A 25,017-nucleotide genomic window follows, 5' to 3' on the forward strand; every position below is an offset into this window, starting at 1 on the left:
GTTGAAGAGACCTTTGAAGAACACAAAACCTGGAAACAGAAGTAATGCTGCAGAGTATGTAGTTGGCTTGGAGTGTGAGTAGTTGCTTCATTTCCATTAGGAAGAAAACACAAAATGGCCCAGAGAAGCAGAGGTAGGAGGTACCCAGTCACTGAGCAGGATGAAGTTTCCCCCCAGCTTCTCAACCCAGGGCTCCCTGTCTCCTGAATTCTGCCCACAGGACTTGAGCCCTAAGCGGGTGGCTGGAAACCCACCAGCTCTGTGCGGCCTCCTTTCCTGCTGCACAGGTCCCTTCTCCCAGAAACCATACCTTCCCGCCACATCTTCCTGGGAAACGCTGGGGCTCTGCGAGGAGGAGGCTCTTTGGGGAGCGCTGCTGGGGTGTTGGGAGAGGCAGAGGCTGGCTCCCACCAGCACCTGATCTGGTCTCCGAGTCCCTGACCTGGTCCTGCCTGCTCCTGTGTTCCAGAGGCCGGGCTGCTCCCTCGGGAGGGGCAGGGCACCACGCAAGAGCAGGGACGACCACGCTCAACCCGCACAGAACTAGTTTATTCAGTAGTATGGGGAAATGAAAAAACAAAACAAAAGAAACCGCACAAAACTGCGATATTTACAGGAACAATCAAAATGTACAATCTGATGGTTAGTATCAAGTTAGCATCCAGCATCTTTGTATTTTTTTAAGTCAAGTCATCAGTAGTAAAAACCAGTTAAATTTTTAACCCTTTGCAGGAATTGCTGAGGGGAGAGGTCGGGGAGAACCCAGGGCGGAAAGCCAGGGACCAGCTTCCAGATGAGGACCAGGAGCGCTTGCTCTAGCCACCTGCTCCAGAGGGAAGTCCTTGACAAGTCGGGAAAACATGCTTAGAGTAAATGGTGACTCAAGTGAAGCGCAGTTGGCAAGACAGAGGGGAGGGGAGGCAAGGCGAGGCGGGAGATGGCAGCCCGGAGCAGGGGCAAGGGGGCAAGGGGGCAAGGGGGCAAGGGGAAGGGCCTCGGGCCCCATGCCAGGACTGCAGGGTACACACCGACCTGTAACAGCCACATCAGACCCCCTGGGACCGGAGAGGAACCCATCCCAACACAAAAAAGCAAATAAATAACAAATATATATTAACTCTCTCTTCGCAGGGAGCTGGGGCAGGGAGGGGGTAAGGGGAGGGAGAAAGAGGAACAGGACCTGGTCCTTTGAAGAAGAGAGCCAATTCCCAGAAGGGGTTAAAAATAGAACGTGTCTCCTAGGCCACAGCAGGTCAGACAAAATGGGGTGGTCTGTCTGATCTTGGGGGGCAGGGAGCGGGCCCCAGAGCCCGGACTGAGACCAGTGCTGAGCCAGCACTATATTCACTCTTTCTCCCCTTCCCACCCACACAACAGCAAAGAAGCGCAACTTAACATGACTGGCCTTCCCCACGCGCACGGGTCTGGCAGGGAAATGAAGCACTTTTGTGTCAGCGAACTGAGCAAATGCCCGGGCTGTGGCACGAGGCCAGAGTCCAGGAGAAGGGGAGAGGTTGGGGTGGCCCGGCCGCCGCCTGGGGCACGGGCTCCCCTCAGAATGTGTTCATGCAGCATTTGGGGGTCCAGGGGCGCCGATCCTGCCCCCTCTCCAGACGGGCCAGGCGTCTTCAGTTCCTGGGGGGCGGTGCGGGTCGGGGGAGGAGGGCCTTCTGCCCCGGAGCCCTCCCCAGGCTGGGGCCACCGGGCTGGTCTGCAGGGCTTGGCGCCCTGGCTGCGTGTGGCTTCGTCCTTTCCTTTTGGTGATGGCAAATGAGGGGCAGGTCCCCCAAGAGTCCCTCTCCTCCCAGAGGCACAGCAGATGGGAAACCGAGGAGAGGCCGGGAGCATCCTGGGAGGTCCTATCCTCTTTGGGAAGGGAATGGGGGGTCAGTTTCCAGCATATAAAAAAAATTAATCCCTGAAGTCATGAAGAGTAGAGATCCTTTTTTAAATTCTTTTTTTTTCCTCTTTTCTGAAAAACTTTGTCTTGGAGATGTTGGCCCCAGGGGTCCAAAGTGCAGAGAGGGGGTGGCGGGGGAGGGAGTTGGCACTAGGTGGCCTTGGGGGTGCCCCTCCCAGCAAGGCCTGGGCTCCTCAGACGGACGTTTCGTCGCTGCTGCGGGCAGGCGGTGGGGAGCGGGCGGGATAAAGCACAAGACAGGATGGGGCATGAGCGCAGCTGGGAAGGCAAGGGAGCCTCGGGGTGTAGGAGCCTCGGCCCAGGTTAATGCAGGAAGTTAAAGAAGAGAAATCTGGAGAGGCAGGAAAGGAAAGCGGCAGAAAAGGCAGACAGGGGTTAGTCAGGGCCGAGGAGACAGCGAGAAGCTTCCACCGGAGGAAGGAAACGGAAAAGCAACCCCAGCTCCCACCCTCCGTCACTGCCTGATGCCAGCCTGGACTGGCCCCACAGGGCATCGTGGCTGGTGGGCGTGCTGTCACAGTAAGGGACCTGCACCCCCTCTGCCCCCTGGTCCTCTGACTGCCACCCCAAGCGGGCCAGGAGGCCTGGCGGCGGCTCTGCACCCAGCCAGGCCGCCGCGCCCCTCCCACCTGCCCAGCCACACTCACTCGGAGCCTGACGAGTCCTCGTCCACAGTGCCCGCCTTGATGCTCATGGCGATGGGCATGACCCCGTTCAGTTGCTCCTGGAGGCTCTGGCGGGGTGGGGGGCGGGGCGGGGGCCCACCCCGGCTGCCCTCGCTGGCTGAGGAGCCCCGAGAAGACCCCGTGCCCTGCTCCAGAGGTATCCGCAGGAGGCTGCTCTTCTCGCTGATGGTGGGCAGACACTTCTTCTTGAGGATGCCTGGGGCCAAGAGGGCAGGGCCGTGAGGAGCAGCTGGCGGAGCACAGAGCCACCCTACAGAGCCCCACCGGCCACAGGGCAAAGGTGAGGTGTGAGGCTCCTACTCACCTTTGTGAGGCTGGGCAGAAAGGCCCGGGAGGGGGCCCAGGGACGCCTCCCACGGCAGGGCGTCTCCGTTCTCCCGAGGCCGCTCCTCAGAGCCCCCGCCTCCGCTGCTCTCCTTGGCTGCGGTCCCAAACTCTACTGGCCAGGGGACCTTCCCGGGCCCCGGCCCCCCATCTGGCGGAGGAGAGAAGCCGATGAGGCCCAGAGAAGGCGGCCAGCCGAGAGTCACCACCCTCGTGTGGCTTCCCAAGACTCCCGGCCCCGTGGCTCTCCCATCGCTCCCGAGGGCCACAGCCCTGGCGCGGGCCCACCCTTGGGGGTGCTGTGCAGGGGCAGCTTCTCAGCCCCGGGCCCCAGCAGGCTGTCCCAGCCCGGCTCTCCAGGGAAGGCGACTGCCTCCTCTTCCTCCTCTTCTTCCTCCTCGCTGTCTGATGAGTGGGTAGAGGCATAGGAGCCACTCTGGTCATCCTCCAGGGACAGGTCGCTGTCGGAGTCTGTGTCAGGATCTGGGAGGTGGGAGGGAGATCACAGCTGGCCCACCCACCTGTGCCCATTCAGCAAAACCCAGGCAGCTGCACCCTCCACCTGACCAGCCACCAGGGGCATTCACCCTCACCGTGCTGCTGATCTTGACCTTCTAGGAACAGGCTGCTTGGGTCCCCCAGGCCGGGGGGCCCTTGGCCAGGGTTCAGTGTAGACTCCTCCCTAAGAAGACAAGATCATGCTGGAAGGGTCAGCCTGGCCCCTTGCCCAATGTCCCCTTCTCCTGAGTTTTCCAGTTCCTGCCGTGCCCCTTACTGCTAATTCAAGCTGCCACCTTGATCTGGCATGCACAGTGCTCCCCTCCGCTCCCCACACACCCGTCACCAGGGCTTACCGCAGCAAGAACGGGATGTAGCTCGGCTGGCTCTTGCCCGAGCGGCCGGCACTGTGCAGAGAGCCGGCCGAGTCTCCGTAGGGCTGGTACAGCCGCCCATCCGCATACGGGCTGGGGCAGTTGTAGGACTAGACAGGGAACAGTGAAGTCAGTAAGCAGAGGAGCACGATGGGGTGGCCCTGGGCCAGAAGCAGGAGAACAGTGGGAGCCTGCCCTAGGTTCTGCCTCCCATACCCCCAGGTCCGGAACAGAGAGGCCCCACATCTCTGCCAAGGCTGAGGAGTGCCCATGGCTCTGCCACGGCCATGCCAGGCCTGTATCCCCCGAGTACCCTAGACTCAGCTGTATAAGGACTTATTGGTAAAAGATGGTGCCAGGAATTGTCTCCTGAGAGCATCATCCTGGGAAACAGAAAATTTACCACGAGTCCCAGGGGGTTCTCAGGTGTTTGGCATTCACGACCCAATTACCTGTCTTGGCTTCTTCCTCACCTTATTCTTGCAAGCTCCATGCCTATCTCTCCCAAGTCAAAGTCCTTCTCCCCCCTTCAGCCCCGCCCCGGCCACACAAACCACTGCACCACCCCTTCCTGTCCCAGGAAAGCACATAGGACGGAGGAAAAATGAGGCCAAAGCCCAGAGCACAGGCTCCTGGGGCCTCCTGCCTCTCCCTCAAGCCCCCAAGGCTCCTCCACCCAAGTCCAGGCCCCCTCACCGAGGTCAGGGTGGACTTGGTGGTCAGAGCAGGATCAGGGCTGGGCTTGCGGCTGCAGGCACACTTGAGCGCTTTCCGGACCTCCTTGCTGAGCACCACGTAGGAGAGAAAGATGAGGGGGCCCTGGCAGGCAGGAGGCAGCAGCTGTCTCAGTGCCATTCAGGCAACCACGGCCACGCCCCTTCCCGTCTCCGTCTCCGCGGGGCACCCACGGCCACGCTCCCCCTCCCGTCTCCGCGGGGCGCCCACGGCCACGCTACCCCTCCCGTCTCCGTCTCCGCGGGCCACCCACGGCCACGCTCCCCCTCCCGTCTCCGTCTCCGCGGGGCGCCCACAGGCATGGGCCCTGACATCCGGGTACCTGGATGCAGTTGCAGGCCGCAAAGAGGTAGTGGAAGAGGAGGGTGTCACTATTGACGGAGAGCAGGGCCAGCAGCCACGCGGCGCTCAGCAGCAGCAGGACAGCAAAGGAGGGCCTCAGGCCCGAGCTGGGGAGAGGGGCGGGCTGGGAGTGAGGCCTCCCACACCGCTGCCCACCCACTGCCGGGCACCCACAGCCCATACTCACACGGGGCCTTTCTTCTCAAAGCCCTGCCGGTGGGCAGCACAGGAGGCCCGGGCTGCCAGGATGTACAGGAAGACGCTCATCTAGCGGAGGAGGGGGAGCTGTGAGAGGGACCATCGGGGGATAGACAGCTGCCACCCCACAGGGACCCGAAAGCCCTAGCTGGTCCTAGTGAGGACCCTGAGGACTCCTTCACCCCCAGCCCTCTTTCTAGCACTTACTGAGACAGCGAAGGCCACAGGGCCAGCGAAACTCCAGATGAGGGTGTCATAGATGGAGAGCCAGCAGAAGTCAGGATTCCCATAGCCCTCGGGGTCCAGGCCCACAGCGAGACCTGGGAGCACAGCGACAGCACAGAGGAAGGGGGGGTTGGCGCTGGGAATCAGTCAGGTGGTCAAGCGGGCTCACGGGTTCAGGCACTGAAGACGACAGGGGCTGTCCATGCCGCCCTCCCCAGGACAGGGACCCAGCCCCTGGGTGGGGGCTTCACAGGTGGGGTTCCGTGAGGGGCACCTACAGAGAACCTGGCCTGGGGCCGCAGGATGAGGGGCCTCTGGGCCTGGGATGCAGGAGGGGAGAATGTGGCGCGCCGCTGGACCGTGAAGGGGACGCAGAAGCTCAAGGCCCGGATGGGGACGGGGTACCTGTGATGAAGGCAGGCACGCCCCAGCCCAGCATGTAGTAGAAGCGCATGGGGCCGGCGTTGACGTCGCGCACCTCGGTGAGCGCGCGGTACAGGTGCAAGGCCTCCAGCAGCGCCCAGGAGAAGGTGCAGAGGAACAGGAAGTGCAGCAGGATGGCGATGACTGTGCAAGCGAACTGAGGGCCCGGCCAGGTCAGTGGCCGGCACCCCCAGAGCACGGCTTCCCCTCTCGAGGGCCCAGCTGTTGGAAGGTGCTGGGTGGTCTGGGTCAGACGAAGGTGCCTCTGGGGCGCGGGGGGAACAGGGGGGGCTGGAGCAGAAGCCTGTGTGGGCCAGGCCCCAGGCTGGGCTGTCAGTTACCGCTGGGGGACACAGTGGAGTGGGGGTGGGGGCATCAGGAGGGCGCCTGCGAGCGCTGGGGGCTGGGTGAGGGGATATCTTACTGGGAGGTCCGCCTGGTTGATCCCCAGGAGGAAGACCAGCTGAGCTAGGCCCAGGGCTGCAGTCAGGTTGCGTCGGATGCCGTGCTGGTTGGAGCGCAGGGCACGCAGGAGAGAGAGGAAGAGGAAGGTGAGCAGCAGGGCAGCCAGGGTGACCCCTAGGGCCACGTATGTCAGCGTCTTCAGCGGCAGGATCTCCCCATTCTGCAGGATGGGCAGCAAGGGGCGGGGGGCTTAGGAGGAGGGCCTGTGCGCCCAGCCCGGCGCCCTGGCCTCGCACCCCAGCTCCGAGGCACCCCTGCAGGCCCCACCTCCCGCCGGGACACGTCCATGAGCACAGCGAAGCTCGTCATATGGTTGCACTGGCAGCTGACGTGGCTCTCGTTGCGGAAGACGACTTCGCAGCCTCGGGCTGACCAGCCACCTGTGCCACTGACCCTGCAGGAGGGAGGCAGGGTCAGGAGCCAGGGCAGTGGGGCGCCCAGGGGCCCGAAGCCTCGGGGGGTAGGCCCAAGCAGGCTCACAGGATCGAGTGGTTCCAGAAGACGCAGATGGGCTTGCTCCGCTCCTCTGTCTCCAGCAGCCGGAACTGCACCGTCACGGGCTTGTCCAGGGCGCGGGGCAGAAGCTCTTCATCGTCGTGGACGCTGAGGCTCACCACAGGCGTGTTGATGACGGGGCGTTTGGGAACCCTAATGCGGGCAGGCAGGCGCACAATCACCACGGCAGGTGGTCGTGTGACTGGGGCACACCCCTCATGGCTGAGACGCCCCAGTCCCTGGCGCTGCCCTCACCCTTGGTACTCACCCCCTCCGCCCTCACCCCCTCACCCCGCTCCTTGCCTCCCCAGATGGTCACCTCAGGCTGCGCTTGTCCGGGTCATAGTTATGGGGCAGCAGCCCAGCCAGCGTGCGGTAGATGATGACACTGGCCACAGCCTCCCCCTGGCCCAGCTCTGGGTGCCGCCGCTGACGCCGTGCCAACTCCTCTGGCTCCTGGGCTTCCCCGGGGCCCACGGGCCTGGCCATGGAGGGTGTTTCTGCGACAGGAACACTGCCCATTCAGCTGGGCCCTGCATGGACCCCCCGGCCTGGCCCCTGACCCTTTCCTTAGGCACCTACTGACCTCGGAAGACAGACTCGGGCAGAATGACCGTCGTCTCCAGGTCTGGGGGCCGCTCTCCCCTCAGCGCCTCGTAGCGGGGCAGCTTGGCGCCCGCGAAGTTCCCCTTGTCCAAGCGAACCACGGAGATGACTAGGGAGGGGTCACCGGTTAGAGCGCGGGTCCGTGCCAGGGCCCGGCTGTCTCCACAAGCCCCCCCGCCTCAGGGCCAGGCTCACCGATGTTGGGTGTGACGATGGTGAAGGGGCTCAGGTAGGTGTGCCGCATGTTCTGGGCCAGCGCGCTGGCGTAGGCCTCGTAGTGCTGGAGCAGCCAGGCCGTGCCCCCCTCCGTCTGCTGGATCAGCTCCCAGTGCCGCTTGTTGGCCGCGTCCAGGAGGGCGCTGCCCACCCGCAGCAGGTTCTAGGGGTGGGCACGGTCACCACAGGCTGTGCCCACAGCCCCCCACTGCTGACCTACACAGTCAGGCCCCACCCTGCCTAGACCAGCGGGGCCCCCCACCTCCCTGACCCTCCTCTAACCCTTCCTCATCTCTGAGAGCTGCCCGGGCCTGTGCCTGGACCCGCTCCGTGGACTGGATCCTGGTGACTCTTCCCTGCCCTGGCACCAGGGAAGCCTGGGTAGAGCAAGCTCCAATACAAACATTCCTGTTTACGGGCACCTTGCTCGGAAAAGCATTGGGAAGGGGTATGCCAAGTTACCCAAGTGCTGGACCGTGGCTCGGGAGATCTCATGGAGGTCTCGTGCCAGTGGGGAGCTGCCCAAAGTTAGGGGTGGGGAGTGCTCCTGACTCCGCCCCCAGGATGCCAGGAGCAGGCTCCTTCACTGAGACACCCCCCCTGCCAGTCAGCCCTCCGCACCCCACCTCAGTGAAGTGCACATCCTGTGTGGCCGACAGCCCGAAGCCCCGCTGGGCGCTCTCGTGGGCCAGCAGCCGTGTGGCCAGCTGGTAGGCCACCTTGACATCGCTGCCGAAGTAGCCGGCCGTGTGTTGTGTGGCATTGCGCAGAAGCAGCGCCAGGTGTTGGGAGCGCCCCGAATCCAGGCCTGACTCGTTCCGCTGCAGCCGCTCAGCCTAGGATGAGCCAGATGGGGGGGCAGGGTTCAGTGCAGGAGGGTGGCAGGGGGGTACCAAGAGGACAGAACGGGAACTCTGCAGTTCAAGGGTCTCAGCAAAGGGAAGGAAACGACCTCTCCAAGTGGGGGCCTCAAGAGCCCTCGGGGGCTGGAATTCCAGAATCCCTTTCTCAGAGTTGGGTGGGCCAAATGAGACTGGGCAGGGGGACGGGGAGGGAGGAGACAGAGACAAGAGGTTCACTTACAAAGCCCTTCAGCTCTGAGAAGGTAACTGATGTGCAGTTAAAGAGGTTTGGGGGGAGCCACCCCCTGTGTTCATCACAGTGACGCACAGCCGTCCCTGGGGGAGAAAGCCAAGGGGGCTGCTTCAGGAAGAGGCCCTGGCCCCGAGACTGCACGGGCTGGAGACAGAAGGCAGGCGAGCAACAGCCCCAGTGAGAACAGGACTGGTGGGAAGAACACTAGAGCCAAAGCCTCTGTCAGATCAGCCTGAACAAGGGCCACAGGAGCATGAGCACATGGCCACCTCGAGCCCCCAACGTTGCTGTCTTTCTCCAGCCCCCCACCTCTAGGCCATACTCTGCTTGAAAATTCTGCTCGTCGTCAACCCAAGGACCAGTGCCTACCTCCAGCCCGGGAGGGCCCCGACACCGCCTCCTCCCCAGCCTGTCTGTCTGGTGGCCTAACTCCAGGACGGGGTGATGAACTCAGGTTGAAAACCCTGCAGATTCATGTTTGAATCCTCTGTCCCCAGCCCTGTGCTGGGGACACTGCAGGCTTCTCAGCACTTTTGTTAAGGGTCTGAGACGTAGGCACCCTTCATGTGGGCACCCTTGGGAGGAGAGGAGCCACGATCCAGGGAAGGATGGGACATGGAGCCTCCAGGACCTCGAGGCCAGAAAGGGGGCCCCATGATCTGAGGGCTTTCTGCCCTCACCCCGCTGATGAGAGGCTGAGTCATCCATACCACACTCTAGGCCTCTAGCACCTACCAAAGGAGCCCCTGGGGCAGGGGGCAGCAGCAGGCAGCCCGAAGCGGGTACGGGGCCACCAGATCCCAGCCTCGATGGCCCGTGGGCAGCTGTCGTAATTCACTGCAGGGAAACACACGCGGTCACCTTCGGGCAGGTCCCCCCCCCCCCGCAGCTCTGCCCAGGCTCCCCGGCCCTCAGCCCCCTCAGGGCCGCCACCAAGGCCTGGCACACAGAGGGTAGCGCCAACCACCACTGATGGAGCCCCACCTTCACAGCCATTGGTGGTGACCTCAGCAAAAGGGTTGTCACAGCGGTCGCACTGGCGCCCAATGACCCCCGGCTTGCACGGACACTGGCCATCCTCAGGGTCACAGACTCGGGACAAGGAGCCCGTGGGGTAGCAGTCACACAGGAGGCAGGTGGGGCTGCCCGGGGGCCGGTAGTGGTTCTCCTGGGAGGGAAGAGGGCACAGGGAGGCGCTGGCTCAGGCTCTCTCTCCTGTAAACTCACAGGTCCTTCCAGCTGTGGCCCCTCTGGAGAGAGGCTCCCTGACCTCAGGTGCACTCCCCTAAGAGTATTATTCAAAACACTGAGCCACTCACAATAACTGAGAGTTTAGCCCGTCAGTAAAACACCGACCAGTCAGAACAGGCAGCAAGCAACCAGTCCGGCTGGCCCAGGGCTCACTAGTTAAGTATCGGTCCTGGGTCCCCTACCTCCCAGACGTGAGGACAAAGAGCCACTTGCGAAGGCACACAGTCCTCTGTCTCTGCAGGAAGTCTTTCCCCACTGCCCCTCTCAAGGGCCCAGGGGTGCAGAACAGAGGCTGAGGCCAAGGTCAGGGCTGTCACCTTGCAGTGGCACTCGCCGCTTGTCTTGTTGCAGTCCGGGTCGAAGCCTTTGCTGACATCACAGTTACATGGGCCGCACGTGGGGTGTCCCCACCAGCCTCGGGGGCAAGGCTGGTCAATCCTGCAGAGAGGGGCCCAGGCAGGCATGAGCTCCCTCTGCCATCCTTGCCTGGTGTGGCCTTTCTGACCTTGGCTGCCACTCAGCCAGGTTCTCAGTGCTCGGGGGACACACCAGCGATAGGTAGTGGCCACTAGGACCCGCTACTATGTGTCTGGTCCACTCACCTGGTCTCACAGTATGGCCCAAGGTAATTTTGGGGACACTCGCAAGAGTAGCCATGGAGGGCACTGGGCTTTCGGGTACACGTGGACTGGTGCTCACAGGGATTCAGGTCACACACATTAGTACAGTTGTCACCATAATAACCTGGGACCAGAGGGATGGGAAAGGCTCAGTTCCCACCCTTCCCTGGCACTTTCTTCAAATCTGTCTTCATCTGCCTCCTTCTAAGCACCATACCAGTTGATTATGGCTTTGTAGTGCAGGAGACCGAGAGGCTCAGAGACGTGATGAGATGGTCCCAGGTCACCCAGCAGAGCCAGAGGGAGGCCTCAGGCACCCGCAAACCTGCCCCATTTCCCTGGACCCCGGGCTCACCTGGATCACAGCTGCAGGAATAGCTGTCCCAGTCATCGCTGCAATAGCTGTTGGCAGGACATGGGTTCGAGTCACAGGGGTCTGGAAGGCTACAGCCCGGCTCCACACTGATGCTTTCCCCACGGGTGGGATCCAGACTGCTAACACCCTTGGGCGTCTCGCTCACCCGTACACCCTGAGAAGGACAGGGGCAGTGTTGGCCCTCCGGGAGCCAGCCTCTAGGTGGCGGGGGTGCCGCGAAGGCCGGGCAGAAGGCTCACCTGCAAACAGCCCCGGAAGCCGCGGGCCACACCACCGGCCGGCCCAGGCACGCCTCCCACTGAGATGTTGCTCAGGTGCAGCCCGTGTAGCCGGGGCCCCAGGTTGCCCTCGGCCCGCTGTTGCCCATAGTCGAAGGACAGGATGGCATGGCCAGGGCCCCCGCTGGCTCCAAGTGCCAGCTGTGCATGGTGCCAGTCGCCGTCGTTGGCCCTGCCTGGCTCCAGGCGGAGGGATGAGGCCTGAAGCCCCGTGCCCTCCACACTCAGCACCACGTGGCCCTCCTGAAGCTGACACAGAGAGGAAAGAGAGGTAGGTCATCAGACCACCTTAACTGGCTCTTCTAAGTCACTGTCCCCCTTCCCAGCCACCAAACCCCTCATGCTGCCCCACTGAGGCCAGAGAGAACAAGGTGTTATTTCCTTCGGGCCCAACAGATGGCAGCAGTGACCCACCAAACCGACCCCGCTGCCTTTGCATTTCCAGGAAAGACCAGACCCGGCCAGGCCACCGTGGACCAGTCCCCTGGAGGCTGCTGCAGGAGCCTGGCCAGAGCCCACCTGCCCCTACCCCTCCATGCATCACCTGCAGGGTGATGGTGCTTCGCCCTCTGGTGACAGCCTGTAGCAGGACACCGTTGGCCTGGCGTGTGCGAAACATGAGGCTGAGGTGCCAGGGCTGGGAGATGGGCAGCGAGAGACCATGCCAGGCCACCAGGCTGCTGCCCAGGAAGCGCTGGGGGTTGGCCATTTCTGGGGAGGCGGATAAAGGCAGACTGAAGGGCAGAGTTCCCCAGGAGATAGATGCTCAGGGGTGCTGGCTCTGTGGGAGGCAGGGCACTGCCTCTCCTAGTGCCCACTCCGTCGGCCCCGCCCCCAGAGCATTTACCTGCCCTGGGCCCCGCCCACACTGTGCCCAGACCTGTCTATCACTGGGCCCTTTGTCTCCAGTGCTACCCCCTCAGGGTTCTGCCCAGACACGCTTTTCCACCCACAGCCCAGCTTGGCTGGGCCCTGCCCAGTGCCTGCCCCTGCCAGGGTTCCCAGCTGTTGACAGCTCCCGGGCCTCAGCCTTGCCTCCTACCCTGGGCACAGCTCTTGCCCCCGAAACCCAGAGGGCACTCGCAGCTGAATGAATCCCACTGGTTCACACAGGTGCCCCCATTCTGGCAAGTGTTGCTGTCACACACGTTCTTCTTGGCAGAGCAGCCTAGGATGGAGAGAAGGGGACGATGATGGGGGTTCTGTGGCAGCGGCTGGAGGGGCTTCCGGATCCCACAGGCAGGTGCCCCGTACCAGGTACCACCCCCCTCTGTGCACGGGGCTCCTGGCCTTGCCCTGCCCCAGGCTCCCATACCAGGCACGGTGCCATTGTTGGCGATGAAGTCGGCCATGTCCACGTGCCGGCTGTCCACTTGCAGGTTCCGCATGCACCCCACGAAGTGCCGCGTCCGGACAGGGAAGTTCTCGGGCAGGTCAGGCACCCCACCCAGCAGCAGGGGCCCTGTCAGGTCCAGAGACCTGGAGGAGCAACAAGGGTGGTGACATGAGGCAGAACGGGCAGCTTGTCACTCTTCCTTCGCCCCATGCTCTGCCACGAAGCCAGAGAGAGGGAAGGGCCTCAGAGTCCACGGGGCCCTGCGAGGCAGCACCAGGGGGAGGGAGGCACCCCCACCAGAGCCGCTCTCATCCCATCCCACCCCTCCCCAGACCAACCTGCAGCCTCTGCTCTAATGCCCCGCCTGGGCCGTTCCCAACCATAGCGGGCTGAGCAGGCTGGGGAAGCAAGGTGAGGGTGGGCCCCCATCTAGACTGGTTCCCATTTCAGGGCCTCAAGTGACCCCCCTGCTTGACTGTCCCTTCCTGCTGGCCTCTCACCTTACTCCTGCCCCCAGCTCTCGCCCCTGCTTACTTCTTGCTGCCGCCCTGGGTGCCCTGGGCAGCGCAGGAGTAGTTGCCCAGAACAGCTCCAAAACGCAGGGCCACCCCGGTGTCACAGCCATCCACGGTCACCACGGCCACCTTCTGTTCAGATGGGCCCTGGGGGAGCCCTGTCTGGCCCAAGAGTGGCTGTGGACGGGGAAGGGCAGAGAAGGGAACAGTGTGCAAGGAGCCCACCAGGTTCCGGGCCGGCACCAAGACACCAGCGCACACTGAGTCCGTTCACGTTTGGCCGGCCCCACGGACCACGGAGCATCTAGCGCTACTCAATGGAATAGAAATGCCCCAGCAAGGTGGCAAGTGTCCACCCCCGCCCTCCTTCTCAGCCGGAAGTGCCGTGGCCCGGCCCCTGGAGGCAGGGCCACCCAGTCTGGGTGAGGAGCTGAGTCAAGGACAGAAGCCTCCAGCTCCCCGACGCCCCTCCCACACCCACCTTGTTGTAGTACTTCAGCTGCACTGTGTGCCACTGGCCATCACTGACCCCTCCGGGCACGACGGGGGACACGGTGGTGCTCGACTCCCCTAGGGAAAGGACCCAGATGAGCCGGGACACCCGCTGAGGGCTGGGAACGGGAGGGTATGCTCCTGCTTGGTCCCGGGCCCAGGTCAGGCGGGACGGTGTGTGACTCGGGGGCAGGGGCATGGGGCCTCTGAGAGATGGGCGAGGACCCAGGGCAGCCGGGTCACCTGCAGAGAAGGTGAGCTGGACCTGCTCCCGGATCACCTCCAGGGCCACGAAGTCGTGCTTCTCGTTGAAGCGCCCGTTGTACAGCAGCAGCCCGTCACGCTCCTTGGTGGCAAACCTGTGTGCGTGTTGGGGACAGGGGCAGGGAATGGGGCACCCACGGGGACGCCAGCACGTCAGCCACCCAACAGCCCTGGATCCTACCACCCAGAGGGCTGAAACCGGCCAAGGGGCTAGAATGTGGAAGATGAGCCCAAACCAGAACCAGAGCCAGAACCCTGGTACCCTGGCGCCCCGCCCTCGAGGGTTGGGTGGATGGAGTGACAGGTGGACCCCGGTGGGTGAGGAAGGTCTGCTGGCTAAGTGCACGGGCAACTCCAAGTGCCCCGACCCGGTTCCCCCAACCTGCTCTGAGCACCTTCACTGCCTGTCACATCAACCTCGACAGAAGGGAGGCCCGCCCCTGCCCCGCCCCTCGCCCCCAGCCCAGCCACTCACGAAAGGGCCAGGGTGAAGTGGAAGCGCTGGCGCAGGCCACGGAAGGTGACGAACGAGCGGGCAGGGAAGCTGCGCGTGGTCACCTGGCAGTAGGGCTTCTCGAAGTCTCCTGACGGGCAGTCGCACTTGAAGCCGCCCACCAGCAGGTTGACACAGGTGCCCCCATTCTTGCAGACCCCGGGGCTGCAGCGGCCTGAACGGGCACTCACCTCGCAGTGCTCACCTAGGCAAGAGGGAAGGCAGGGCGACAGCGCAGTCCCTAAGAGGAGCGGCGGGGGGGGGGGCTCCCACCCAGCAATACCTCCCATGGTCTCCTGTGGCCCCACAGTGCCCCCAAACTCTCCTAGCACCCCTCTTCCTCCGTCTCCTCGGAGAAGGCCCAGCCCTCCTGGGTGCTGTACCCAGCCGTTCTCACCACAGTACCATATACTCCCCTGCCAGCCCCCTGGAGCTCCCAGTCCCTTCCATACCCCACCTGGGCCTCAGAGCATAGGCCTGGGCCTCCCTGACCATAGGGCCCAGGTCCTCGTAGCCTTTGGTACCAACCAAGCCTGAGGGTGTTCTGGCCCCTGCAGGGGTGAGCGTCATGGCAGGAAGGGCCTGCAGGTCAGCACGAACGCTGGGGCCAGCCCCCCTCTCCCCACACTGATGTTTCTTCCCCTATCAGACACTAAGATCAGTTTCCCTTCCCGGGATGAGACCAGGCTTCCACTTGGATTTGTTGGAGCTATGGGGAGCTGTGGGTGGGAAGGTGGGGGCTCCCCGAGAATGAGGCAGGGAACTCCCAACCCGAGCCCTGGGGTCCAGACTGAGGACCTCTGTGCACTTGAGAGATGCTAAGTTCCGAACTGAGCGCTGGGAGCAGACCAGGATTCAATGGAGGAGCTGAAAATCCCAACGGGAAAATCCACCCCTTTCTCTCCTTCCCCATTCCCAGATTCTAGAGATAGGTTCTCAGCTCCTGTGCCTAGTGACTGGCTCTTGTTTCCATGGAAACTGTTGTTCGCCTAGTCTAAGGCCCCCCCTAGTCATCCTCCTGGACAAAGACTGCACTCCCCTCCCCCAACCCCACCCCTGCCACCCATAGCAGCAGCTGAGAGGAGTCAAGTCTGGGAAGTTCTGGGCAGGAAAACGCAGCAGGGAGGTGGTGGCGCCGCCTGCCTGCCGCTGCCGGCTGCAGTGGGCATGGCCCTGGAGGAGAGGGAGCGAGGCCTAGGGCACCGGGAAGGGAGGGCCAGGGGGCAGAGGTGGAGGGCTGTCCAGAGGAGACATGGGAGCCTGCGGGGAGGGGGCGGAGCACAAGGCAGAGGCGGCCAGCAAGAGACTGGGTCACAGGCCAACAGGGAGGCCTCCTGGTCAGGACCCTCTTTCATGGCCCTGGGCAGGCTGGGTTTATTCTGCTCAGGGTCACACAGGCGCAGTGATCTCAAACAGCCCTGTCTCCACCCGGAGCCCCTTCGGTGTCCCCAGCCCCTCCTGCCTTCCCCTCAATGCCCGGGAGAAAAAGCACCTGCAGCTCAGCCAGGTAACTCAGTTGGGGGAGATTTGGGTGGAGGCCCAGCCTCACCTCTAATCAGGCTTCCAGGTGAGACCTGCACCCAATCTCAACGTCCCCTTAGCTCACAGCCAACATTTTCGACAGGCCGGCTCTTTCCGTGTGTTAATTAATTAAATTCTCATGCCCACTGTATGATATAAGTAGATTGATTGTTCCTGTTTTAAAATATTGAGGCACAGAGAGGTTAAGTAACTTGCTCAAGGACACACAGCTAACTAGTGGCAAAGCAAGGGATACAAACCCAAGCAGGTTGGCTCTAGAGTTAGTGCTGACCTCAGTCACACTGCTTGGAATGGGGTTGGGGGTGGGGGCAGTGGAGAAGAAGAAAGACTCCTTTCACTCACTGGGTTGGTATAAAAGAGCAGGTGGGATTTGTGAATGGCTGGGATAACCCGAACTTAATTCTGTAACGGAACAAGGCAGCCATCACCCTCCCTGAGCTCACCCGTGTAGCCATCGCGGCAGAGGCAGGTGTAGCCGCCCTCGCGGCTGCGGCAGCGCCCGTGGGGCCCGCAGGGCCGCGAGTAACAGAGGTCCACCTCAGTCTCGCAGTAGTCGCCTGTGAAGCCAGGGGGACAGCGGCAGCGCAGGCCCCCGACCGGGTGGATGGGCCGGAAGAGCACGGACGAGGAGGCGATGAAGGGCGCCGAGGAGTCGAAGCGCAGCACCGACACGCAGCGCATGTAGTTCTCGCAGGGCTCGCGCAGGCAGATGTTGTCGTCGAAGGGCAGCACGCGCTGGGCCGAGATGGCCGTCAGCAGGCTGCGGTTGAGGTAGAGGCGCTCCTGCAGATCCTCGGAGGGTAGGAAGGGCGGCCCACCGCCAGGCCCCGGCGGCTGGCCCACCGACAGGCTCACGTTGAGGATGTGGCCGCCTGGGGCGTCAGTATCCCGCTGCACGTTGAAGACCACCACGTGGTCTGGGGGCGTGGCCAGCGTGGCCGCCACCGCCTGGATGAAGAGGCCCAGCAGTGGCGACAGGAAGCGCTCAGGCGACATGTCCTCCAGGCGCAGCGTGATGCTGTGCGTGAGCATCTCATCTGTGATGATGGTGACACGCAGTGCGCACTGGGCAGTCACACTGTGCACGCCATCTGCGGAGAGGCCACATGGGTCAGAGCCTGACCTGGGGCCAACCCATATACCTGGCCCTGGGCAGCGGCACCAAGAAGGGAGTGAATGTGGCTGGATTTCAGCCGCACACTCTTGCATTGCTCAGTTGCCAAGAAGGAACTCTCTTTCCTATACGGCACAAAGGTGCCCAAGAAAGTACGCCACCTGTAGACAAGGCACTCTGAAGATCAGCTCCTACAGGTGCATAGGGGGTTCGATTTCCAGAAGGTTTTTTTGCATACTTTCTCCAAACCCTCTGGTGTGAAGCATGACCTTTCCCTGCCCAAGCAGGTTCCTGTTCCCTTACACCAGACTCGGAACTTCCCTGAACAAGAATTCTATTTTGCCTTGTTCTTACCTCTCTATAGGACCAGAACATCATGCAAGACTCACAGATATAATCCTCCCACCCCCTCAGCATCTATTCCTCAAGGCTACCATAACCCTGACCCTGGCTGGGCTCCCCCTCCCCCACGCACAGAGAGTGGGGAATGAACTGGGTCAGTGGGCCACCCAGCCCTCCTCCCACTGAGCCCCACGGCTGCTTGGGCTAAGGCCACTATCCCCATGGCAACACCCCACACAAAGTATTCTTCCCGCCCAACTCTCTGGGCTGCTGAGGGTCGCTTGGGGGGCTCTACCCCAGGAAATCCAGCTGAGCCAGCTAGCTAGTGGCAGCACCCGCCCCCCTGACTGCTCTGATGCTCTGGGTCTGGGGGCACAGATGGAAAGGGGTGGGCAGCTGAAGTCTTCTCCGGCCTGGTGGCCTCTAGTTACTCATTGCCTGCTTGGCTCATGACACCACACCAGGAGGCCTGCCACAATCCTTACCAACAGCTAAGTGCTAGCACGCTCTGCTGTCTACCCTCCCACACACCCTGAGCCCAGCCACGCCATCCTCACCTGAATGCACAGATGCACGGGAATGGATCTGAGCTCAAAAATAAAAGCTGGAGGCCAAGGGAGAGGGAAATGGCTTGGCAGGCTGTAAGGAGTACTCATATTTTCACTTCCTACCATGTCCTGCACACAGTGGGTGTTCAGTAGATACTAGATGTTGATGAGAATCTATTTAGTCTCCATTGTGAGAAAAGGGTCTTTAAAACATAGCAGGAGGGGCCCTGTGTAGATACAAAAGGAAGGACAATCTAACAGGAGTGGGGCAGGAGCCGGTGTTTCTGGGTGCGAGTAGAAGAGGGGTCCACAAGTAGACTCCGCTTCTCTGTCGTACCTGCTTGAGGTGGCTGAACGCACTGGGTGGCTCAGTTGAGGCTGAGAAGGCCACCTCAGCCATGTCCTCAGCCTACTGCTCGCTGGCCCTCCAGGCTTGCGACCACGAGGCCCGCCTGCTCTCACAAGCCCACCTCTGCTCCTCCCACTCCAATCTCACAGGCTGTTCCTTCCTACCTGGCCTACCAAGCCACCTAAACTCACCTCCTCTGGGAAGCCTGTCCAGATTGATGACCTCGGGCTCTACCTGGCACCCTTTTTCAGATGCTCTGCACCCAGGCACCCAGGTGCTGGCAGAGAGCTCCTGTGTACCCGGGCCTCTGCCCGGTGATTCTTTGAGAGGATAGATAGGCCCTTCGGGCAGAAAGGAGCCCAAGAGTCTACACAGCATGCTCCTAACTGATTAGGGAGGCGAGGGTACAGTCAACACCAAGGAGCAGGAGACGCCTCACCACTCAGCCCTGGGAACAAGCACTCCTCCCTATGCCCCCCACCCCCCACCCCAGGCGCCGCCTATGCCCCTCACCCTCTCTGTCTCTGTGGCTTCCCATCTGGTCTACCATCTGTGGCCACCTGCCCCCTCTGCTATTATCCCCCGTCCCCAGCACTTAACCTACTGCTCTCTCCTTCCTTTTTGTTTCTCTCCCCTGCCTTGACCTGGGCCGCCCCTCAGGTGCAAAGGCAGTGGTGGGAATAGCGCGGTGGGGGTGGCATTGCCTGAGCCATCTTCCTGGACACAAAACCCTTGGGATGGCCTCTGACCCTAGGAAACACTTCCTGTGCCCAGAGCCCGGCCAGCTGCTCCTGGGAAAGTGCCAGGTCCCAGACTGGCAGAATCAGATGCCAAATCTCTGTTTCCCTGGCAGATGTGCCAGTGGAGGTAGTAAGCCCAGAGGGGACCTGCCGCTCTGGGGGCTGAGCAGGCGGCCAGGAGCTCCCGTGTCCTCGCAGAGTGAGGAGGAGGCGGGGAGAGTCCCACCTCCAGGGCAGCCAGCAGCCCAGGCTGGGGCAGCTGCAGCCAGTGGGCACAAGAGAAGGGAGATCAGAGAGGCAGAAACACCGAGACCGAGCAGGGCAGGACAAAGGCCCAGGAAAAGAGCCAGCAGTGGAGAGAGTGGGCAAGAAGGAGAGACCAGCACGGGAGATGGGAGAGGGCACTGCAGAGGGGCAGTGCAGAAGGCCCCCGTGGGCAGGGTGGGAAAGAAAGAAGAGACAAAGAACAAGGGAGGGAAAACAAAGGGGCAGTGGGAGTCAACTCCCCCTCACCCCAGCCTCCATGAACTTTGGGGTTGCCGTGGTGACTGCCTCCAAGGGTCAGGGCTGAGGGGGATGGGGGGGCTAGGACTGGAGGCTCAGGGAGGCCCAGGTCTGGGGCTTGGCCCTGATAGGAGCCCGAAGGCCGGGTGGGGCCTCCTCTGCCCCCATCCCTCAATGTCCTGGCACACTCCCCTAGGGCAGGCTGGGGCGAGGACAAGAGGGAGAGGCTGTCCTCCCAACTGCCTGGCCTCCCAGCACAGAGAAGGACACAGGATGTGGGAACACAGCCACTTGCTTCCTCCTTCTGGGTGGGAAACTGAAGCTTCAAGGCACAGAGCCTTGTCCACGACCTCTGAAAGTTCCCCACCCTTGCTCCCATGGCCACTAGAGGGGTGGGCCGGGGTGGTGTCTGTCCAGGAAGGACCATGATTATTAGGGAGGAGGCTGAAACCATGCCCTGCATCTCTCTCCTGCCTCTTCCTCCCCTTAGGCCCCATTCCCCTCCTGGATGTGTCTGGAGTGGGGGTAAGGGACCCATCTGTCCCCAAGGTGCAGCGCACAACAGGTCCGCGCAAGCATGCCGGTCGTTCCCAGGCTTGGGGAAGGGAGTCAGCATCCCAGCGCTGGCCCTTCCCTGATGGTGGCACTTACTCCCGTGGCTGATAGAAAAGACATCAGGCGGGCCCTCCCCAACACGCCTCCCCCAGGGAGGCACAGGCTGAGCGCTTGGCCAAGCAGCAGGAATGCCCTCTCTGGGGCTTGGCGAGGCTCCCACGCCCCAGGACTCGGTTCTCTCTCCACTGGATCAGGGGGCTCTGCCCTCAGAGGCCGTCGGTTCTCTGGTTCATGCTGGTCCCCACACCCCATTCCCCAAGCCCAGGCTGGTCACAGCCAGCAGGGAAGGCCTGGTGTCCTAAGAACAGTCTGGGGGGTGGCAAAGGGGCCCAGGAGGTCTGGCCTGTCCCTGGCTTCACAGCAGCCCCTCCCACAAGCCGGACCGAACCAGGGCCTCTGACAGTGGGATCTGTTTGGACAGAGACAATGAGCTCCGGCCTCACTTCCTGCGGGAGCTCTGAAGAGGGAGCCAGGCCAGACTCTTTCTGCCTGGGGGAAAAGAAGGATTGAGACAAAGTCCCCCTCAGCTGGTGCGCGGCTCAGCCGGGAGCCAGAAGGGGCCGAAGAGGCCCGCCAGCAGGGTCCTGACCCCGTGGTGGCAACCCCGTGCCCCAGAGCCCTCAGCTCGGTATGAGATCACAGGAATACCTCGCTGTGGCGAGAGGTGCCGAAGGGGCCCACTGGCCTCTCCCACCCTCTCCCAGCTCTCCAGGCCCCCGTCTTCCACGCGCCTTTTCCCACAGTTCTCGGCAGACACAGCCAGGGCAGCCTCACTAGACTTCCTCCAGCACGCCACAGACTGGTAGGCTGGGGCAGCCAACCGGAACCGCCCAGCTCGGCCCGGGGGGCTGCCGGGGCCTGCACCAGCTGCCAACTCCTTCTCAACCAGCTTCTGCCCCTCGACCTCTGTGCCAGGCACCAGACACACAGCGGGGAAGGAGTTCCTCCTGGGTCCGCTGCCCAGGCCCACCCCTGCCCCCAGTGTCACCTGGGCCCTTCCTTACCTGACACCAGCACGCTCATGATGGCCTCCAGAGGCCGGTTGTTGTCCAGGGCCCGGCTCAACCTCAGCTCCCCAGTGGAGGCGTTGAGCAAGACCAGGCTGAGTTCGTTTCCCCGCTCAAAGCTGTAAGTCAGGCTGTCGGAGATGTCCGGGTCGTGGGCGGGCACACGGCCGATGGCCCCCCCCGGGAAGCTGCTGGAACGGTTGGTGACATAGTTGTTGAAGAGGATCTCAAAGTTGCCCAGCACCGGTGGGTTGTCATTGCGGTCAAGCAGGCGGACGTGGACCGTGGCCCGGCTCACCAGGGGAGCCGACGTGGCCTGGATGACCAGGATGTACTCAGGCCGGTCCTCGTAGTCCAAGTCCACCAGAGCGGTCAGCTCCCCAGAGAAGATGTCCAGCTGGAAGACCTCAGGGATGTTGCCCTCCACAATCTGGTACATGATCTGGGCATTGGTGCCTTCATCAGGGTCAGTGGCTGTGACCCGGGCCACAGCCAGCCCAATGGGGCTGTTCTCTTCCACAAACACATCAAACTCATCCTGCTCAAAGACAGGGGGGTTGTCGTTCACGTCCAACACAGTGACCGTCACTTCCATGGGCGTGCGGGCTGGAGGCATCCCCTTGTCCACCGCATATGCCCGCAAGACGTACTGGGCCACGTTCTCGCGATCCAGCCTGCGAAGTGTCCGCACAATGCCCGACGTGGACTCTACGATAAAGTCTCCATCTCCATCATCACCCCCTTGAAAGGTGTAGAAGACCCTGCCATTAAGACCAGAGTCACGGTCAGTGGCTGAGATCTGCAGGACACTGGTAAAAGGGGGCACATCCTCATAGACGCTGCCCTGGTAAGAGTCCCGCAGGAACTGAGGGGCGTTGTCATTCACATCGTTTACCAGGATCTCCAGGTAGGTGGTGTCGGACTTCTGGGGAATGCCGTTGTCCCGGGCAGTAATGGCCAGGGTGTAGGACACCTGGTCCTCATAGTCCAGCTCCGCCTGGGTCGTGACAGCCCCCGTATCTGCGTCGATACGGAACTGAGGGATGCTGTCCTCCATGAAGTAGGTGATGCGGGCATTCTCCCCCGTGTCCTCGTCCGTGGCACTGATCAGCACCACCGTGGTGCCCGCCGGCCGGTCCTCGTTCACGTTCACTGTGTAGTGGGAGCTCTGGAAGACGGGACGGTGAGTGTTGGCATCGGTGACGTTCACTACCACCTGGGCTGTGTCCTGCCGTGTGCCGTCGGAGGCGGTGACAGCCAGCACATACTGCCGCTCGAGTTTGTAGTCCAGCGGCAGAGCCAGCGACAGCAGCCCCCCGCCGCTCTGGCTGGTGATGGAGAAGCGGTTCCGGGTGTTGCCGCTGGTGATCTGGTAGGTGATGACGCTGTGGGCATCGCGGTCCACGGCCGAGACGGTCACCACGCTGGTGCCCACAGCCGCATCCTCGTTGAGCCGCACCGTGTACTCCGGTTGGGTGAAGGTCGGGTTGTTGTCGTTCACATCCAGAACGGTCACGCTGACGCTGGCTGAGGCGGTGAGAGCCGGGGCGCCGTGGTCCCGGGCTTCCACCCCAAAGCTGTAGAAATCAACTTCCTCTCGGTCCAGCTCAGCAGCCACCGAGATCCAACCTGTGCCGTTGTTGATGGTGAAGGGGAAGTCGTGGCCGACCCCAGCGAGGCGGTACTCCAGGCGGGCATTGTCACCGGCGTCAGCGTCGATGGCCTGGACGTGGAGAACCAGGTACCCTAACGGGACGCTCTCCAGGACTGTGGCCTGGAAGGGGGTGCTGACGAAGATGGGCGCGTTGTCGTTGATATCTAGAACCTGCACTGTCACCAGGCCGGAGACGTTGGAGAGCGGGGGTCGGCCACCGTCCTGTGCCCGAACCCGCAGGGTGTACTCCTTAGTCGTCTCGTAATCGAGAGGGCTCACCACATCCAGAGCCCCGGTCTGGGCATCCAGGTAGAACTGTCCCCGCGCGTTGCCGCTCATGATGCTGTAATGCACCAGGGCGTTGCTGCCCTTGTCTCGATCTGAGGCTGTGACTCTGAGTACTGGGGCCCCCGGGGTCACGTCCTCCCGCACCTGGACCACGTAGCGCTTCTCACTGAACTGGGGGGTATTATCATTGTCATCCTCCACAGACAGGAAAACAGTGGCCGTGGCGCTCCGTGGACTGGGGTCCCGACCCTGGTCACTAGCCTCCACTGTCAGCTGGTAAGATTCCACCTCTTCCCTATCCACGGGGCCACGGGTCCGGATCACCCCGGAGCGAGGGTCAATCTCGAAGACTTCTGAGGGGCCGCCAGCAGGCCCCTCCAGCAGGCGATACAGAATATTGGCATTAGGAGGGGCGTCACCGTCCGTGGCTCTGACAGTAAGTACCTCATAGCCGACCTCCAAGTTCTCCCTGAGGCTCTCCTTGTACTCCTGCTGCTCGAAAACGGGGTCGTGATCATTGGTGTCCGTCACCAGGATGGTGAGTGTGGCCAGGGCACTGCGCCGGGGCATGCCATGATCCTGTGCTGTGACCCTGAACACGTGGGTGCTCTTGGTCTCCCGATCCAGCTCCTCGGCTGTTGTGACAGCGCCAGTGATTGGATCCAGGGAGAAGAAATGGTTGGAGCGGCTATCGAAGAGGGCATCCATGGTGTACTCAAGCCGACCCGCCTCACCCTCATCTGGGTCTATGGCCCGCAGGGACGCCACAGGGGTACCTGCTGGCTGGTTCTCAGGCACTGTGGCTTGGTAGCTGGGAGGCTGAAACTGGGGGGCTGTATTCACATTCCTTTTTCGACGCCCGCCTGGGGACTCCTCCGCTGACCTTTCCCCTGCCCTCAGCCCTGGGCTCTGCACCAGCCTGCACGACTGGCATCTCAGCTGCGGGGCCTTCAGGCACGGGTGCTCATGGGGCAAGGTGAGCTTGCCCTGTGGGGAAACGTGGCCTCCAACGCCCAGGAGGCGACAGCTCCAGGGGCAGTCTTCCGGGGCTGGTGGCAGGGGGATGTGGGCCCCGGACTCGGGACACCAGACCCTCAGCCCGTCGTGGTGTGGCACCAGATGTCCAGTCAGCTCGGTCCCCGCATCCCTGCAGCGACTGGTGTAGAGCCATAGGTTCGAGGCTGAGGCGGGACACAGCCAGCCCACCGGAGCGCAGGACCCGGAGGAGCCGCGTCCTCCGGTCCCCAGGGAACGACAGGGCCCCACTCGGTCTCCCAGGAGCGGCGGCAGCAGCAGCAGCAGCAGTAGCAGCGGCGGCGGCGGCGTGGGAAGGGGGGTGCGGACCGCCGGGCCCCGCATCTCTCCCTGCTCCCGGCCGGCCGGGTCAACGGCGGCGGCGGCTCCTCCTCCGGCTCCTGCCGGCCCCGCCGCGCCTCATGCCCAGGCTGGGGCGCTGGTCCCCGGGGCCACTCGTGCGTCCCACGGGGCCTCCGCCTTGATGCCTCGGTCGGGCCGGCGCTGCGCCCTCGGATGCGTCCGGGCTCCCACCGTTCTCCGAGCCGGGCCCGCGTCGGGTCCCCCCGATCGCCGCGCCTCCACTTGCGCGCCCGGCTCTCGCCACCTGCGTCCGCGGGCCCCGCGCGCCCCAGGCCCTGCCGGCCCCCGAGTGCCCGCGGTGCCCCCTCCGCCCCGGCGAGATCGCCCACCTGCGCCCGCGGAGCTGCACAGCCGGACCTCGGCCCGGCTCCAGCCGCCCCCAACGGCCCCGCGCCGCCGGCTTGCGCCTAGCGTCCCCGCCGCGGCTGCAGCTGTAGCGGCGGCCGCGGGCCCAGCCCCACGCTCCCTCGCCTCCCCGGCGGGCCGCCGAGCTCTGCAGAGCCGCGGCGGCAGCGGCTCATTACCATAGACCTGCTCGCGCCGCTGCCGCCTTAAAGTGGCAACGCCAGCCGAACCAAAGGAGGTGGGCCCCACCCAGCGCCCTCCTCCGCATGGATGCTCTCTAGTCTAGGCTTCTAGTTGTCCAGAAACTAACTCCAAACCAGATCCCTACCACCGCCTAGGGAGGAATTAATTAATCATCAGAAGC

At 62.9% G+C, this 25,017-nt stretch overlaps 1 protein-coding gene across 2 annotated transcripts; it reads right to left on the reverse strand.

Annotated features, from left to right (window-relative positions):
- Nucleotides 1–538: 538 nt before the first annotated feature.
- CELSR2 (cadherin EGF LAG seven-pass G-type receptor 2) lies at nucleotides 539–24,809 on the reverse strand. 2 transcript variants are annotated; one of them, XM_066247445.1, is made up of 34 exons: nucleotides 20,987–24,809; nucleotides 16,214–16,861; nucleotides 14,211–14,433; nucleotides 13,715–13,830; nucleotides 13,461–13,549; nucleotides 12,999–13,156; nucleotides 12,444–12,607; nucleotides 12,171–12,296; nucleotides 11,673–11,839; nucleotides 11,090–11,377; nucleotides 10,830–11,004; nucleotides 10,457–10,598; nucleotides 10,172–10,292; nucleotides 9,588–9,771; nucleotides 9,339–9,440; nucleotides 8,592–8,686; nucleotides 8,135–8,344; nucleotides 7,488–7,671; nucleotides 7,273–7,401; nucleotides 7,006–7,186; nucleotides 6,672–6,839; nucleotides 6,459–6,585; nucleotides 6,151–6,351; nucleotides 5,709–5,883; nucleotides 5,286–5,398; nucleotides 5,068–5,147; nucleotides 4,861–4,987; nucleotides 4,500–4,622; nucleotides 3,786–3,913; nucleotides 3,525–3,613; nucleotides 3,220–3,414; nucleotides 2,912–3,082; nucleotides 2,569–2,803; nucleotides 539–1,866 (listed from the first exon to the last, which is right to left on the reverse strand). In XM_066247445.1, the coding sequence occupies exons 1-34, from the start codon at nucleotides 24,288–24,290 to the stop codon at nucleotides 1,860–1,862; spliced, it is 8,745 nt and encodes a 2,914-aa protein (XP_066103542.1). In that variant the 5' UTR covers nucleotides 24,291–24,809; the 3' UTR covers nucleotides 539–1,859. The 2 variants fall into 2 exon arrangements, with proteins under 2 accessions (XP_066103542.1, XP_066103541.1); XM_066247444.1 differs by lacking the exon at nucleotides 539–1,866 and adding an exon at nucleotides 1,876–2,252.
- Nucleotides 24,810–25,017: the final 208 nt, after the last annotated feature.

The sequence above is a fragment of the Saccopteryx bilineata genome, chromosome 11 (assembly GCF_036850765.1).
Source record: "Saccopteryx bilineata isolate mSacBil1 chromosome 11, mSacBil1_pri_phased_curated, whole genome shotgun sequence".
NCBI classification, from domain to species: domain Eukaryota; kingdom Metazoa; phylum Chordata; class Mammalia; order Chiroptera; family Emballonuridae; genus Saccopteryx; species Saccopteryx bilineata.

Coding starts and splice junctions, on each gene's coding strand:
- CELSR2 (XM_066247444.1), bottom strand. CDS start 24,290: ATGCGGGGCCCGGCGGTCCGCACCCCCCTTCCCACGCCGCCGCCGCCG. Junction 11,005..11,089: donor GCTTCCGGGGCTGTTTGCAG/GTGAGCCTTCTG, acceptor TGTCCTTCTCAG/GGTGTACGGGTGAGCGAGAC. Junction 3,083..3,219: donor CCTGCACAGCACCCCCAAGG/GTGGGCCCGCGC, acceptor CTCCTCCGCCAG/ATGGGGGGCCGGGGCCCGGG.